At 36.6% G+C, this 17,177-nt stretch overlaps 1 protein-coding gene across 1 annotated transcript in view; it reads right to left on the reverse strand.

The window, feature by feature from the left end:
- Positions 1 to 35: 35 nt before the first annotated feature.
- The window catches only part of TUBGCP3 (tubulin gamma complex component 3), a 67,388-nt gene continuing 50,246 nt past the window's right edge, over positions 36 to 17,177 (reverse strand). Inside the window, exons 15-22 of the mRNA XM_088136522.1 lie at positions 16,972 to 17,107; positions 16,277 to 16,345; positions 14,122 to 14,257; positions 8,201 to 8,289; positions 7,911 to 8,042; positions 7,538 to 7,678; positions 6,853 to 6,969; positions 36 to 1,078 (exon numbers count right to left, since the gene is read on the reverse strand). Of these exons, the coding sequence (XP_087992648.1) occupies positions 920 to 1,078; positions 6,853 to 6,969; positions 7,538 to 7,678; positions 7,911 to 8,042; positions 8,201 to 8,289; positions 14,122 to 14,257; positions 16,277 to 16,345; positions 16,972 to 17,107 (979 nt within the window). The 3' untranslated portion in view covers positions 36 to 919. The remainder of the gene's footprint in view (positions 1,079 to 6,852; positions 6,970 to 7,537; positions 7,679 to 7,910; positions 8,043 to 8,200; positions 8,290 to 14,121; positions 14,258 to 16,276; positions 16,346 to 16,971; positions 17,108 to 17,177) is intronic.

The following is a 17,177-nucleotide window of genomic DNA, read 5'->3' on the forward strand; positions in this document are numbered from 1 at the left end:
TTCAAGAACAGGCACTTTTCCAGTTAGAAGAAACAGATAAAATGTTTGAAAGATAATTGTGTTTATTTTCTAAGATTTTACCTGTGAATATAACAAATGGATAATTGAATGACTTGATATATAGTGGCTTCTTTACAAAAATGTTTCCCTGTAATATTTGGACAGCAATATATAAATATTTACAATGAAAAAATAGGCAAGGAAAGAGAAATAAGTAGTCTTCAATATCCAAATTAATTTTGAATACATCCGATTTGAACACAAAATACTTCATTCACATCTATTTCATATTTACAAGTTTAATTACTTGAGAGCACTGAATTCTTAATTTTATTTTAGGATATCTGTGTATGTTATGTTTCTAATATGTTTCTGTATAAGCAGTTAAAAATTTTCTGGAAAAATAAATCATTGCTTTGAAAATGCTGAAAATATTAATGTAAGTAATTTTAAGTGACATATTTTCCCCACAATACTAAAAACAAACAAACAGAACACCTTGGATACATATTTCATGACCAATATCTAATGTGGCAAATTTTCACAAAACTGGTTTCCAAATTCAAATGGAAACCTGAAAATGGTGCTTACTGTAAGTGGAAATGATGTCCTAAAGTCAAATATAAAATTACAGTGGAAAGTGCCTCAGGAACTCCAAACAAAATATAGTGATTTTTCAGTATCTTAACAAAATTGGAACAATTTAAACCCATTTAGTCGTATCACTTATTAAATACAGAAAGAAAATTGTCTTGCTTTCTCTACTGGTGTTGCACAACCACATGACTGACAACAGGTTGCTTGCAAGAATGACAAACACTACTGCATGCCATTTGGTTTCAGACTGTCAACCATCACTGCCACATCCCACAACAGTTACACTTTGAGTGATCCTGGTTATGTTTGCTGCAGAAGAAAATTATGTGTGTGAATTACGCCGCCCTCTAGTGCCCATAGATACCCGAAGCCTCGGTTCTCTGGCTTTATAGTGTTCATTGAAATCCAGTCTAAAGCTAAGAAATCGGAGGCTTTCATCAGAACTGGTGGTCAGGAGCACCAGGAACTGCTGTACAATACCCTGAAAGGAAAAGGAAAAAAAATTCAGAAGAAACTGAGAAACATTTTAGTGCAATTGTGGTACTAAATACTACCCTGGAGCAGGATTGCATAACTTTTTTCAGATCAAGGGCCTCGCACTGAGTGGCAGGCTAATGGCCGCATTTCAGAAGTATTTAAAGCCATTACAAAAAACATAAAGCACAAACCCATTTTAAATTATTTAATAAAAGTCCAATTCCTTGGTTTCAGCATGAAAAACCAACGCTTCTGTTCTATCTCTTCCCCATACTCCACCTGAACGTATTCCATACTGAAAAACAAAACTGTTTCCAAGTAAAGGGATTGGTGATAGCAGCAAAACCAACAGATCCTTTAGAGAAATCCCTGGCTAAGGGGATTCAGCTTTAATTTTTGAAGTCAGAAAGAAAAATAAGAAAAAGTGAGCCAGAAAAAAGGATATGCAACATGGGGTGACAACTGCAGGGAGGTTTTGAGCTGTTAACTAGATCAGTGCTTCCCAAACCTAGGTAAATTACCCAAATTTGGGTAAAAGTGTTTTTTCTTTGGGTAATGACACGTGAACCCATTACCCATTCACAACAGGGACATTTCACGTGACTTAAAGATAGCTACATGTACTAAAATATATTCAAAAATCTCCCAAAGTATTCCTATTAAGACAAAAATCAATGAAATTACCAACAGTAATTTGTTGAAATGACAAAGATCATTTGATGATATTCTTTTCATAATATGGGTAGTCCTTGAGTTACAACCATTCATTCAGTGACCGTTCAAAGTTAGGTTTTGGGGTAATGAAGGAAAACGTTTGGGAAGCACTGCACTAGATGTTAGTGACCCAGAAGAAGAGCTCAGTGGAGAAACAGAATAATCAAACAATTTGTGATAGAAAACTTGTTGGAGAGGCTATAATTGGAAATGACAGGGACAGAAAACAGGTTCTTGACATAAAAGCTAACAGACAGTTATGGAGGCCAAATCTTGGAGAATGACCAAGGCAGCTGGAATGTGAGGCTTCCTTCCTCACAGTGTGAACACAAATGAGATGAGGCTTTTCACCAAACAAGCAACACTGTTGAAAGTGTATGGAAAGTGGGATGGGGAACCAGTACAACCCAAAGGGAAATATTTGGAATATATGAAGGAGAACCGGCATAGCAACAGCCAGTCAGACCTCTTCAACAAAAATGGAAAAGGTGAAGGAGCAAGAGAAAGAGACATGAGAGGGAAACATTTCAATTAGAAGTAAAACTTCCTATTAAAACCACTCCTAAAGACTACCTCATAATTTCCTGAATAGTGTTGAAAGAGCTGCTAAGAAAAAGTTCAAGAAAAGGAGTTTATGAAATTGGTTCCATGAGAAGTTAACAAAATATGTAAGGAAATTCAGAAGGAACAAGCAGACTCTTCGGTATTCAAACAATCAGTTTATAAGCAATTTAAAATGGATCCTGATTTCTTTAGAGGAAACGTTAACATCTTACATCTAATCTGAGAAAACCCATCAGTTGTTAAAAAAATGGACTGAAGGGGTTAAGGTGAATTCCCTAAAGATGATAGAACAGGTGGGCTTAGCTGCCTCAGGAGATGAAGTAGAAAGTCAAAGACCTTATTCTAGACACAGGGCAGACAGGCAGAGACAGCAGATTAATTCATTTTGAATGAAGAATCCCCATATTAAATTAATAGGTGAAAGAAAGATTGAATTATGAGGGTATCACAAAGAAATCAGTAAGCCTTAAGAAAATATGTAAACTTACTGGAAAGGGGAAATGGCCAAAACAGTGGTTAAAGAAAAAATAAGGTAATATAACCAGTTTCTTTAGTGGAGAAAAAAAGTCATATCAAAGCTGTTACTTGAGGGAAAGCTCCGATGAAAACAAACCAGAAATGAAAAAGAAATAACTTCTAAATTGAAGAATGAGAGCAATGTTCAAAGGCATATGTTTCTTATTACTAATGTTGAAGAGTAAATGGTTCCTTAAGAGGAGCAGTGAAAGTTGGTCAGAAACCATTGATTGGTTGCGGTAGATACTGCTGCTGGTATGTTTTTAATAAAGGTGGTTCTAGTTATGTAAAAGTAATTCCATGGTTTGATTATTTATAACATGGAGAAATATGATAGGGTTACATGAGGTGGAAGTTGTGGAAGAGATATAATGGGACCTGATTTACAAGTGGGTGTTTTAACCAGTGCTCAAAATAAAAGGAATAAGAAGCAGAAAAGGCAGGAACATATACGATTTAAGACTGGTTCTGAAGCCAATTTAGCACACCATGATTGATTGCTATGTGCCATCAAGTCTGTGTCAACTCAGCATTCATAGCTCTTCTCCAGGAAGATGTCTCCAACCTGGCCCTTCAGCCTTCCGACATTGTACCCATTGCCGCTGTAATCAAGTCTATCCACCTTGCTGCTGATCATCCACTTTTTCTCTTTTCTTCTACCTTTCCCATCATTAAAGCCTTCTCCACAGAGCTAGGTCTTCATATAATGTGTCTGAAATAGGATAATTTGAGCCTGGTCGTATGTGCTTCAAGTGAGAACTCTGGGTTGATTTGTTCAAGGATCCATTTTTTCGTTTTCTTGGCTGACCACAGTATTCTCAGGAGTCTTCTCCAACACCAAAGTTCAAAAGTGTCAATACTCTTCCTATCCTGCTTCTTCAAAGTCCAACTTTCCCTTCCCTACAGGGAATATCATGGCCTGCATACTTCTGATATTTATAGATATAGACACATCATAGCACCTGAATATTTTTTCTAAGGCCTTCATGTCTGTTCTACCAAGTGCTCATCTGCAGCGTATTTCTTGACTTCTTGTTCCTTTACTGTTGATGGTTGATCCTAAAAGGAAGAAACTATCCACCACTTTAATATTTTCACTGTCAGTGTTAAGGCTGGTTGCTGTACCTATTGTCATGAGTTTGCTCTTCTTTATATTTAATTTTAGTCCCATTTTTTCACTGTGTTCCTTGATGTTCATTACTAGAGCTTGCAGATCATTTGCATTGTATATTACAGGGCAGATCAAAAAGGAATAATTGATATATGGAAGAAGTCAGAAATCTCTCCCTTTATACTGACAACTTCACCATGGCCACCAGTCCAGTTCTGTGAGTTGTCAGAGGATTTTAAACATGAATTACAAACTGATACAAACCACAGATACTATCCAATAGATTCAATGGAACTTTAAAAATTGCAATAAAGATTTATTTGGCACAAAACGTAGATGACTGGTATGACCATTTACAATGGTTTGTCAACTGTGAAGCGCCTCAAGAAACCATGAGTATTTCACCTTTTGATCTGATGCTTGGAAGGAAGGTGGGGGCCTTCTATCCTGGCTAAGAAATAGTTGGGCGGACTGATTCAAAGAACCAGAGGCAGGTATAGTCCAGGATATTTTAAACATCATGGCAGTGATGAGATTGGTGGGAAAAATGCTCACCAGATCAAAAGACCAGTCTTAGGGAATTCCAGACAGGGGATGAAGTAATTTTATTGGTTTCCTCTCCAAGCCAATAAAATGAAGATTGCATGGAAGCCCCTTACACGAAAGAAAAGTTGGAAGAACAGCAACCTGGATAATTATCAATGTACTGAGATTTGCCCAGGCAATATCACTACTATAGGAGCTATGCTAGCTTCCAGCTAGCTCTCAGTTGCAATTCAAGGTGCTGATTGTCACCTTGAAGCTCTACATGGCTCAGGGCCTGGATATCTCTCTGACTGCCTGTTCAGCAAAATCTTGGAGAAAACACTTGCTGAGGGTCCTACTATTGAGGGAATGCCATCCTCAGGAATCCTGGGTTCAAGCCTTTTTAGTGATGTGATGCCCTAACTCCTTTGGAACCACTTATCATCAGCTATCTGGACCACCTTTCCTTCCTATAAAAGCACAGCCCTTCAGAAAGGCATTTGGGGACAAGTAAGATTATGCTACCCTGAAGGAGGCTGCATCAGACTGGTTATATTTGTATTACTTGATTTTTGTTTCTAATCTTCTGTATCAATATTGTTAGCTATTTAGAGTCTGGAAATGTAGCAGGATATAAGCTGTAGTAATAAACAAAGTAGTTTATTAAAGCAAGGATTGACAGTGTAAACTGTAAAATTAAGGAAATCTGTTTACAAGCCATTTTAAGTTATTTAATAAAAGTTAATTCAATTCCTTCTTTGGGCATTAAGAATGTGACTGTGCTGTTATTTTTCTTGTTGTGTTTCTCATTCATTCATCTCTTTTGTTCATATTATATATGAATGTGTGTATATGTGGTTGTGTATGTAGCATAGGTCTCTCTGTGTGTGTATGTGTGTGTGTGTATAGTGATAATCCAGGGATTATCTCTAAGGCATCTATTGGTTTTGTTGCCTCCTTAAAATGTTTACTGTCTTGAAATTCTTCCATACATACATGCATCTCTCAAAATTGTGATTTGAATTAACTTAAATTACATTAAATTGTGATTTAATTTTGAAGGACAAAAGAAAAATAAGGACCTCCACAAAAGAAAGGGTAGTCACAGATGTATCCTCTTATTGAATACTTAAATATGCTGAATGCTCCCGTTCTGTCGTGTTAAAAATTCACATTTTTTGTACCAACTTCTGGAATGGCTCTGGAGGCCTCATTCAAGGTTCTCAGCCAATGGCACAAGGCCCTCTGCATTAAAGCGGTGCCCTGTTTGTCAGCCAGAGTCACATAGGCACACAGGTTCCACTTACCTTATTCCCCAGTTTCCTCCAAATGTACTTGAGGAGTGCTGGGATGGAGGGAGAAGCAACAACACTTTGCCACTTCCCAGAGAACTGCTTATAGATTGCTGGTTTCTGGTAGGAGAAATCCAACATTCCCTAAACTGAACCTACCTCTTCTTCCACAATTCTGCTCAAGTTTGCTAGTTTCCTGCTGCAAGTGACTGCAGCAAATCACAATCTTGAGCAGGGTCACAGAAAGGAGCAGCAGGCAACAAGGTTTCTTCCTTCTTCCAGCACCTCTACGGAGATTCCTCAATTCCTGCTATGATAGCAGTAGAAACCAGCTATTATTAGCTCTAAGCCAACTCAAATGTGAGGAGGACATTTCCGCACTAGCTGACTGACCAGCTAGCCAATAGGAACAGACTACTGGTTTCTCACTGCCATTAGAAGCCAGGAAGATGAGAAACTGTTTCCTCCTCGCCAGCTGAACATGGTGGCACAAAGTAGCCAGGGGTCCTTCAGCTGTAACTTATTCCTATTCTACAGCAATCTTTCAAAATTCCTCTGTTAAGTAGCAACTGGAAATCTGCAAGGGACAGGCAAATATTTAATGCCTATTCATTACAATTGGAACAAAATATTGTCTTTTGATTTTTAATGTAGAAAAGCAATTCAAGAAATAGCACAGTTAGCTCACTGAAATTAGTGCCATGGTGGTTGTGACATTTGTTCCAGCAAAAACACTTCTATGATGATAAAGTACTGTCTATCTATAGTGGTAATGATCTGATGTAAATCCATAATACAATGAGTTCTGCAAGCAGTCTAATACACGGGCAGTCTCTGTGATGTGTTTGCTTACTCTTCTATTCTGAGAACACATCCTGTTTCCCAGCCTCAGCTATCATAATGGAATCATACAGTATGAACGGTTTTACTATTTCCACCCAATTACAAATCATGAAATGGCCTGAATAATGCTGCATTAAAAGATTATTTATTTTAGACAAAGATATTGAGTACTAATCCATTCGTATCAAATGTTCTTAATTTAAACAAAAATACCTGATAGAAATGAGTAAGTAGTCGCAGCTGTGAACACATTTTCGGTATTGAGTCTTCAAATTCTTTCATCCTTTTCATCTCTTCTTCTTGTTCTGAAGCTGTTACTCCCCATTCACCCTTAAGAATGCAATTTTTAAAAAATGGGGCGATAAATCAATAGCTGCACATTCATTCCTTTGTTTCCTTTGTTACATGAAGGTGCACACTGATTTTCTTAGATTAATTACTATGGGAGAAAGTCATAAATTTGGTTGATGATTTCTGAACCCGGGAGGACAGAAAATCAGCAGAAATTCTCTGGAAACAGTTTAGCAACCATGAACTAAAAGCTCCAGATACATGTTTCTTGTCAAAGGATTGACAGACCTACATGCACATTTTTGTGGGAAATTAAGAACTAAACTTCTAGTGCAATCCCCCTTGTGGATTCCAGTATAATAATTTGCATTTAATTTATAAAGGGATATAAGGCAGTCACCCTAGCATATTTTCCTAAAAGTAAACTGTTGAAAATAATGGATTTACTCCTGAGTAACATACGTACATACATACATAAGATTGCATCTTTCTACTTTGTGTTTCTACTTTTTATTCATCAATTGTCAGGAAAAAGAATGGGGAAGTTTTTTGGTTTTTTTTAGGTATCATTAAAACACAAGCGTATGCCATAGAAAAGCAGCTGTACCTCAAGTTCTCGCTCCTTTTTTCTTTCTTCAAACTGCAACCGTAGCTGCAACTCCTCTAAGGCGGCTCGGTACATTGCGTCTTGCACATTTTGAAATTCAAGAATCTGATCAAAGACAGCTCGAAGCTGGCTGAGAAGCATCTATAAAAAAATTGTGAAATGTAAAATGACATCCTGCACCCACAAATACTACATTCAGTGCAGCATCTCAACACAAGCCTGCAATTCTAAGCTCTATTAGGCAATAGTGGGATTTAACTTCTGAGTAAATATGCTTAAAATTGCACTGCACACATTGCTAAGCAAAGAAAAGGGGGGGATGAGCATAATTCAGTCATTACAGAAATGATGTTTAAACAGAGAAAAGGCTTACTCTTGAATCAGTGTCCAGCAAACAGCGAGATATGATGGTATCTAGGAAAACTTCATGAGCTGCAATGATGTGGTCTAGGTCCTGAGCCTGTTGGACCTTGTTCCACAACTCGTCCCATGAACATTCCAGCACCTAAGGCACAATTTTAAGAATTCAGGATCATGATGCCCTTCTTTCAGAAACTCTTTATACAGCATACTCTTTACTCTGCACAACACTACAAACATTCCTCCTCCTCAAAACAAAAACGAGAAACAAAACAGACTACAAAAGGGTTGGTTGAAGGGTACCTCAAATGTAATATAATACTGCATTTGATGAATGAAATGGACCATTTCTGATGCCAAAACGTGACACTGATGCAGCACCCCAGAAAGCTCTGTAAGAAATCCAAAGTATTTGTACATTAAAAATTAGAAGGGAGGCACGCATCTAACATTTTTAAAAAATACAAGTGACGTTGCTAACCTGCACCCTTCTCTGAAAGGATTAAGATATAACAACTGATCAGGGATACTCAAAGAAAGAAAAAGCATAACATACTATATTTATACCATCATCTTTTTAATCCAGTAAGCTGAAACTACAAGTGCTAGTAGTCAGCGTTGTTTCTGGGTAATGGTAATATTACAGCTCCCAAATAGAGTCAAGCAAGGAAAGAAAGCTAAACAGTATGTGTTCCATATAATAAATGAAGCGATGCTGCTTTCTATTAAGATACTTAGTTCATTTAGCTTAGTCCTGTAAGCCTGGCAGCACCTCTCCATATTTTCTTCTCACCCTACATGGAGATTGAATTTGGCACCTTCAAAATGGAAAGCTTTTGCTCTACCATTGAGCTACAACTCTCTCCCAATCTGTTAGTAAGAACATGGAAAGGAAAGTATTTCAGATGGCAGAACTACCAAAACCAAAAGATAAGAAACGGTTCCTCAGAATTAGGGATGGATGAATCTGTTAATCCCCAGCTTTGCTTTTCCATTACATTTCTTAGTACTTTCCTCTTCACTGCAGCTTGTTTTTAAAAAGGTGGTATCAAACAATGAAAGCTATTGCCTTTCATTAAAGGAATTGAGACAATATTGCCTATGGTTCTAATAAAACTATTATTTTACCGGGATGTTCATGCTTGCCCAAGGCCGATATTCTAACTCATAAGACACCTTCTTGCTTATTAATAAAGAAAGGTGACTTTCATATTGGGTGGATTGACAAGTGGTTTCCAGTAGCTATTTATGTTCAATGCGGGAAGGGAGAGACTTATCCTCAGAGATTATAATACTCTTTTGGGAGAGATCTTTGCTCAAATGCTTAGGCCAAACTTTGTGGGAAAAGGAGATAAGGCTTTCTCAGTCAAGGGTACTCAAATGTGGAACAAGCTTCAAGAGAAGATAAAGCCATGCCAAAGCTTTCCTTTTGCATACTAGGTGGCAAAGCCTACCTGGTTGCCATAGCCTACCTGTGACAGAGGAAGGTCAAAGAATTACTATCCTGTAGCTATTCCTTTCTATACAATAAATATTATATAGTACTTAAGATACACAAAAACAAAAGCCACAACATCTAGTATAAGAGGAATCACACCAGGAATACAACACGCTGAAACAAGGCAAGAAAGTACTGCCAGAAGCAGAATGATTTTCAGCATTCTTGCTAAATTAAAACTGTTAAAGTTGTTGAAGCAAAGGGCAGACAGAAGTGTGAGTACTACGGCCAGAAAACACTAAAAAATAAAAAAAAATTCATTTCAGACCCACAACCTATGTTTCAGGGCTTGTATTCTGAACTGTTAAAGCAGCCTTCCTGTTGCCCCCCCAGTGTGTTGGACTAGGATTCCCAGTCAATGTGGCTAAAGGGTTTATTCAATTATGTGGTGGATAACTGTAAAAATAGTCATGCAACTTAGGGATAAAGAGCCAGAGACTATAATTTCATAGACTTACTTAATTCTGCTTGAGCTAATGATTAGTATTCAGTACATAAAAATTTGAGAAGCAACTGAAAGTCTTATGCTTTGGCAGAGAACTCTCTGAAGACAAGCTTTTTCTAAGACTTGATCTCCTCTAATATTTATAAGGTAGCAAAAGTTCACTTACACAGCATAATAGTGTTACATCACAGATAAGACTAGAAGCTGTTGAAAGTAAAGGAATTGTCAGGTGTGCAAATGAATGCAGATATTGCTGCTGAAAAGTATGGATGCCCTCAAAATTAGCTCATTTAGAGCTACCAGATCTGGATGACAGAGCAACCCTAAATTTTTCTGCAGCCCAGATCTGGTAGGCTTAGCTTATTGCTTGAAAGGGAGTGCTTGCTTAGCTAATTTTAATCCTTTTTGTAATGCCTAAACAGAGTTTCTTTCTTCCCTGACATTTACTCCTCTCTTCACTTCATCTCCATCCAGTTTTGTTCCCCTCCTTCTCCATCCTGGCTTTCTGACAAATACACACAAACACACGGTCAAACATACATGTGTGTGTATAAATATCAGCCTAAATCAAACCACTAAGGGTAAAGGCCTCTTCATTGAAGGTTATGGATGGTCCTAATGAAGGATTCAAAACTGGGTCTCATGAACCAGTGTGGTGCAGTGGTTAAGGTGCTAGACTAGGAACACGGTTAGGTTCCCTTAGGCATGGAAGCCAGCTGGTCACTTGGGGCCAGTTGGTTTCTTTCAGCTCTATACGTGAAACAAAAAAACTACCTATGTACTATCTCCTAACCTGCACTGGACCTGTCTGGAAGATTATGGTTCATAACCCTCAACAAAGAGTTCTTCATTTTGCAGTAAATTGACTGATTCAATAAGAAGGCAGTTGGGTAGGTAAATGGATCACCATGAAAGTTTATGACACATTTATTGGGGAGAGGGGGAGAATGTCCAGCACTTGTTTCAACTGGAGCAGGTAATCCTAGGTTAACAAGCTGAGCATTGCACAAAATATCTGTCTATGTTTATAATATTTTTCTTTTCTCTTCTAGTCTTTTTTCTGGGTATGTGTAAGGAACTTACATTCAGTGTAATGGGACTATACTGAAAGTTTCTGTTAACTTTTAACTGATCAAAATATTTAATCAATTAAATCAATATTTATAAGTTCTTGGTTTTTTAAAAAAAACAATTGTTCACAATATTGATTTACTTTTAAAATTACCTAGCAATCACAAGTATGGCTGCTAATAAAATAAATAATACAATGTTCACTCAATCTTCAGAAATTTAGACTTATAGGCTTGAAGAAGTACTACCCAAGAAACCAGAAACTTATACAGGTAGTCCTCGCTTACCAACTGCCTCGATTAGCGACTGCTTGAAATTACAACATCGTTAAAAAATAATCGTGTTGCAACCAATCCTCGCCTTTACGACCATTGCAGCACCCCATGGTCATGTGATCGCCATTCACATGCTTTGCAACCGGCTTGCAACAAGCAGAGTTAATAGAGAAGGCAGAAGTAAAATTGTAAGTCGTGGTCACGATTATTATATTAATCGTATTATTATTATATATATTAATGATTATATTATTCGATTAGTGACTGTGATTAGTGATTGAGTTGCCGGTCCCAATTGTGGTCACTAAGCGAAGAGTACCTGTATACCCCATGATTGTCTTAAGGACTGCAGTTCAGAAACCTGTTAAATTGAATATGATTTCTATCTGAGAGAATTATTTACAACTTAATCAAGATATATTTTATTCAGGGGACTTTTAGTTTCATTTTGTTTTAGCCAGAAGTTCTTTAGAATTACTTAAAACTTCCAGAGATTTAAAATGATTTTCATTTTGCCATATTCCACTATGTTAACGTGGATTTTTACTTCTCTACAGCTCAGTCTTAAACAGGTCTGCTAAAGTATCCCTATTTCATTGAATGGGGCTCTGTTGAATATTATAGATTTAAAAACTCAAGAGTCAGGAAAAATATTCTAGAGAAAAACTTCCATGTTTTCCATGCTTTGCTGCCAAGAAACACTTAGATGAAATTCAGCCCTAATCCATGAATGATCTTCTATGATTTGGTTATTACTTACATATCAATTAAAAGACCTGTATTCCACTTTTATGGAAATTTAAGGAGGCTAATAATATTCAATAAGCAATTATAAAGTAAAAAGTCCATAAAATTCTATTCACATAAAGAAAAGAATGTAAATAATCTGGTATTTAGAAATGTACAGGTGAATCACATAACAGTGCTCTATTGCCCTCTCAAGGCTATTTCAAAAAATTCAGATTCTTATTAAACAGATTTTAGATAACTTCTCTCTGATTAACCCCCTCCCAAAAAAGCCCTATTTCATTATTCAACTATCTCTGTTTCAAGCAAATAACTGGCAAGTGAGCTGCATTCTGATTACTATGCTGGCTCTACATGGAAGTCAGCCCTTTCATATAGGCCAGGTCAGGAAACAGACATCATAAGAAATACTACAATTCTGTTTTATTGATAATAGGCTATACGAATAGAATCTTGAAAGTTTCTACTTTCCCCTCTTATATTAAAGTAAATCAAGATGGGGCAATCTTGAGTTTCTTTCTCATGCTTTCCTGTTCTCCTGGGCTAAGTTCATGTTTTACTAACAGTTGCTACATATTTTCTTCATTTCCATCTCTGAACTGCTCTACAGTGTCATCAGTCTTGAGCTAAACAACATTTGTTGTACAACATGGAGAAAGTCAGATCCCATTATAATAAAAAAAAATATATTTTGTAGCCATTTTCCCCATATATTTTGAGTATCTGGCAAATAGCTTGTAATGCAGAGAAGTGATATTATCCCTGTATTGCAGATTGGTGAAAGAACTCAGACTAGAGAGCTGCCAGCTTCTAAAATAAACCTAATAAATTAATGATTGAGATTTGAAATGGAGTTTTCTAACTTAGCAAGTGGGAACACCTGACCAACCTTGGCTGGGGTCAGATGCTAAGCAGGATTCTGAGCTGGACCGAGGACCGCCAGGGAGTTTCAAGGCTCCAGGCTAGAATGGGAAAAAGTTGAAAAAAACATTCCCGAGCCCAAAGGCAAACCATTGTCACCCTGTTGCCAAGAATGCAGTATGGATTTGTCCATACAGTCAAGAGCAAAACAAGTGTTTTTACTTTTAACTGAAGTGGCAATAAAAAAAATCATAGAGAAAGGACAAACACCCTGGAATAAGTAAACATAACCAGAAGCAATGAGATTTCAACAGGACAGTGCAGTGGCAGAAAGGTCCTGTGTCATTATACACTGCTTTGGCCAAAGGTGCTCTCCTGAGATTAGAGAAGGAAGAAGTAAGAATATCCCTATTCAGCATACCCATAGTTGAAGATAATTCGCACATGCACACACTGCCAGCCTAGTTACTTAAACAGTACCCATGCTTGCAATAAACGGTAATGTCACAAGTAGTCAAAGTGAAGAACTGCACAATTTTTTGAATAGATGCCTTACGGATGAAATGAAGTCTAACTTAGCATCTCCTCTAGCACATCAAGGGCTGGACTTTAAGGCTGCCATCCAGAGCCCTACAATGCCAGTGTGACAGGAGAAGATGAAAAAAAGGACGGACATTAAAAACTGAGACTGTAAAAAACTATTCACTAAGACCTGTTTGCTGATGTCTATGAAGTGTGATGAGCTTTACCTCCTTTATATTTGGCTAGTAAAAAAATAAAATTATACAAATAAATATTGGGCTAGTTTGCAAATATCCCCCGGTTCTGGTAAAAAAATAAATAAATCCCAAAACTGTCAGTGTTATGTATTTATGTTTTTTTCTGTGGAAATAATGGAGGGAGGGCAAAGTTCTGGTTTTGCTCAGAATGGGGAACACATAAGGATAAGTTACCACCCCCCATAACCAACAGAAGCCAGCTATCCTTCTGTGAAACTGACTTCTACGTTTATCCTGAATATAAAGGTTAGAAGGCAGCTAATTAGTGAAAAAATAATAATTTCCATAACTTTATATACCATGCTTGCTTTTGGGTTTTCTTCCCCCTGTTGTAATACAGTAGCAACTAATGGCAAGTTTGTCTAAACCTTCCAGACAGAACATCATTAGAGCCTCTTCATTTTGAATTTAACTAAATCAGTTCAATGATCACAATAAATCAGAACTTTTAACTGTTAAAAACCGTTTTTAAACATCCAAAATAACCTGAAGGACTATGCACAGAAAACAGCAATTGCTATAATTATGCACTGAAGTTAATCCCTTACCAGGCATATTTTTTAGAAGCTTTGCATTGCACATATGTCCTTTCCATATGTCTGTAAGAATATATTCCATCCGTTTCGCCCTCCAGAGGAAGTTAAACACCCTCAGATAGTGGCTCATACACTCTCGTGTAAACATCTGCAAATAATAGCAACATTCGATCATAACCTTTAAAACCTCAAGTACTGCTGCTTCCATTGCTTCAAGTATCTCTGTTAAAAGGATAGTGCAATAGCTTAAGATCACTGTTGACTCAAGGAGCTGAGTTATGGGATTCTGAACACAAAGACTCAGGCAAGTTACAGTCTGATTATTAGGAAGTCCCACGTTAGTACATAAGGATTCCTCTTGATCCTCTGTGCTACAATAAATACAAGGAAAATAGCATGATGGGGATTTGTGCTGCGCAAAAGAAGCTCTGGGTTCATTTATCTCAGCTTCCCTGGATTCAAGTGCTTTTGTACCTACTCACCAGACCATCTTCAGCCCAAAGATAGGAGTCCGTGGCAAACCTTTTACTACATACACACATTCTGAATGCACCAGAAAGAGAAGGTCTGTGCTGCAGTCATGATTTGCTACTGCATCAGTTCCAACCCTCATCTGAGTGGATATGGAGGGAAGGGGGGAGTCCCATTAATTCCCCCCCGCCACAATTTCTGTATGCTGTCTCATTACTAGAAATAATTGTGAGTATAAAAAAATTACACAATTATCTTTATGTTATTATAGATGGCTAAGATTCAGCTGTTAGCACCCACCAAAAGTAGTAAAATCCTCCTTCCTTGGCCCTCACTGCCTCAATCAATATTTTAACTCCTGTTGAAATAACATCCTCTGATTTATGTTCATCAACTGAAAGCTCACTTGATAAAATTTGAGAGGGGTTTTTGCATCTGATTAACTGGATAATAATAATAAAAAAAAATTTAAAAGAGCTGTTGCATTTCTTTCACCTCTTATCCACAGGTCAATCTGAGAAATGTACAGCTTCATGGGCCAAGGGCATATGTTACAACCGAGAAAAATTCTCATCATTTGAATCAAATATTCTACATTTTTGACACCTTTGCAAAGTTTACAAGAACAACTGAAATATTAACTTAGAGTTGTAAATCATTAGGAACTATTTTTATTTTTCATATCTTATTTGACTTCAAAACAACCTTAAACAATTAGATTATAAATGGGGGATGGAAACTGAAAGAGTGACTTGACAAAGTCAGATATATATGACCATAGTTATTTATATCCATGCTTTCCTTGTCCAAGATTCAAATGTCCACTGGGCTTCTTCAGTTACATGATATATAGCTTTAAATTCTACTCCTTATATAGTCCGGTTGGGTCGATTTATTTAAGGAATATACACACTAAAGAATATTACATTATAAACTACATCTATAGTAAAATCCTTCTACTACACTTCAATTCTCAACATGCAAAGGGTTTATTATAACAAAAGGAAAATACATTAAGTGGTTAACAGCATGCTACAACAAAAATTAAATATTAAGGAACTGATTACATAGCTCTGCAACTACTTATAACTTATGGAGAAGGATGCAGAACATACAAATGGATTAACAAATGTTAAGTTAGATATTATCTTCCTTTGATTAAACTATATGTAGCAAATACCTTCTGACCAAACTCTCATTTTTGACACCTTGTTCACAGAGCACTGCTATTCTTTACATATAGTAAAAGCATTTGAACAATGGTGCTGCTATTTTCTCATCTGTTTTAATGAATACTATATATCAGATTTTATTTAAAGAGTACAAATAGGTTCCCTAAAATACATTTTACAGTTCTCACAAATTATCCCAAATTAGTTGCTACAGTTTTAGAATAATGGGTGAAAATGAAAATCCATTTATTAAGTACTTTCTAAAATCTCCGACAGAGCAAATGAATTATTTATTTCAAATAATGAAGGTCTTAAAATGTAGCATTTTAACACTCATTAATAATTTAGGAAAATTGAGATTTTGGCTGTACTCTTAATACAATGAGTACATCAAAGATATCAAGCAATCTCTTTTATCATGTACTTCTAAAAGTACAAAGGCTATTTTAATAACAAGTATTTAGTGAACTAAGTAGGTAGTAGGAGGGAATCAAAAATGGACAAACTAAGCTATACATCCTTACCGTTGCAATGGGCCCATCAACGTGATAGTCTAAACTGAAAACATCCCAACCTGTATCACCTGGAGACACCTTTAAAAAAAGTTATAAACATTTAACCAAATCAGTTATATAGTTATTTAGCTATTTCCCCAAAGTAATTAAGATCCAGCATTTAGTAATGATCAGTGGCCTATTGCCAGCCCATAGTGGGTAGAAGAAAGACCAACCTTATCAGACTAAAATGTTAGTTTCAGACCAGGAGATAACCACTGTATATCAGCACACAGAATAAAGGAAATGCAGTTGTGACATTTTGTGCTTAGGTAAGCAAAGAGAAGAACAATGATAACATCGCAACTCTCAAAAACCAGATTGAATAATACAGCATCTTAACAAAACTGTATCAGAATAAATTCAGCAGAACAATTTAGGCCATAATACATCACACAGCTGAGGGCCCATTTAAATTGTGGGTAAGTTTAATCTGGATTGTAGCCTTATGTTTTTATTAACAAACACTTATCTGTAATATCTATAATCAACTGAACATTGGAACTTATTTTTCAGTGAAATAACAATTACTGTAAGGCAAGAAAGTCTGACAATCCACAAAGATGATACTACTTTTGATGCTGCTGACCTCAGAGCTAATTTTTCTTACTTTTCACAAACCAAATCTAAGGTTCTTGTAAGATACTAAAATGGCTCAAAAGTACCTCCAAAAGCCTAACATCCAAGCGTTTGAGGATCTCAGGATTATCAAACTGTGCATTAGTTGCCCTGACAGCTGTTTCAAGGATTCCTGTCAGATTATGCTGATACAAGGTTGTAGCTGGTCTCGCAAGTTCTGGCCTGTTTTTAAATAATATAAATAAAAGACAGATACACCGTTGTTACTATACCCCATTTTCATCCAGCTGCA

This window comes from Python bivittatus, unplaced genomic scaffold (genome assembly GCF_059951505.1).
Source record: "Python bivittatus isolate LINGU-HERP-01145 unplaced genomic scaffold, Pbiv_v1 ctg000060_np1212, whole genome shotgun sequence".
Lineage (NCBI taxonomy): Eukaryota > Metazoa > Chordata > Lepidosauria > Squamata > Pythonidae > Python > Python bivittatus.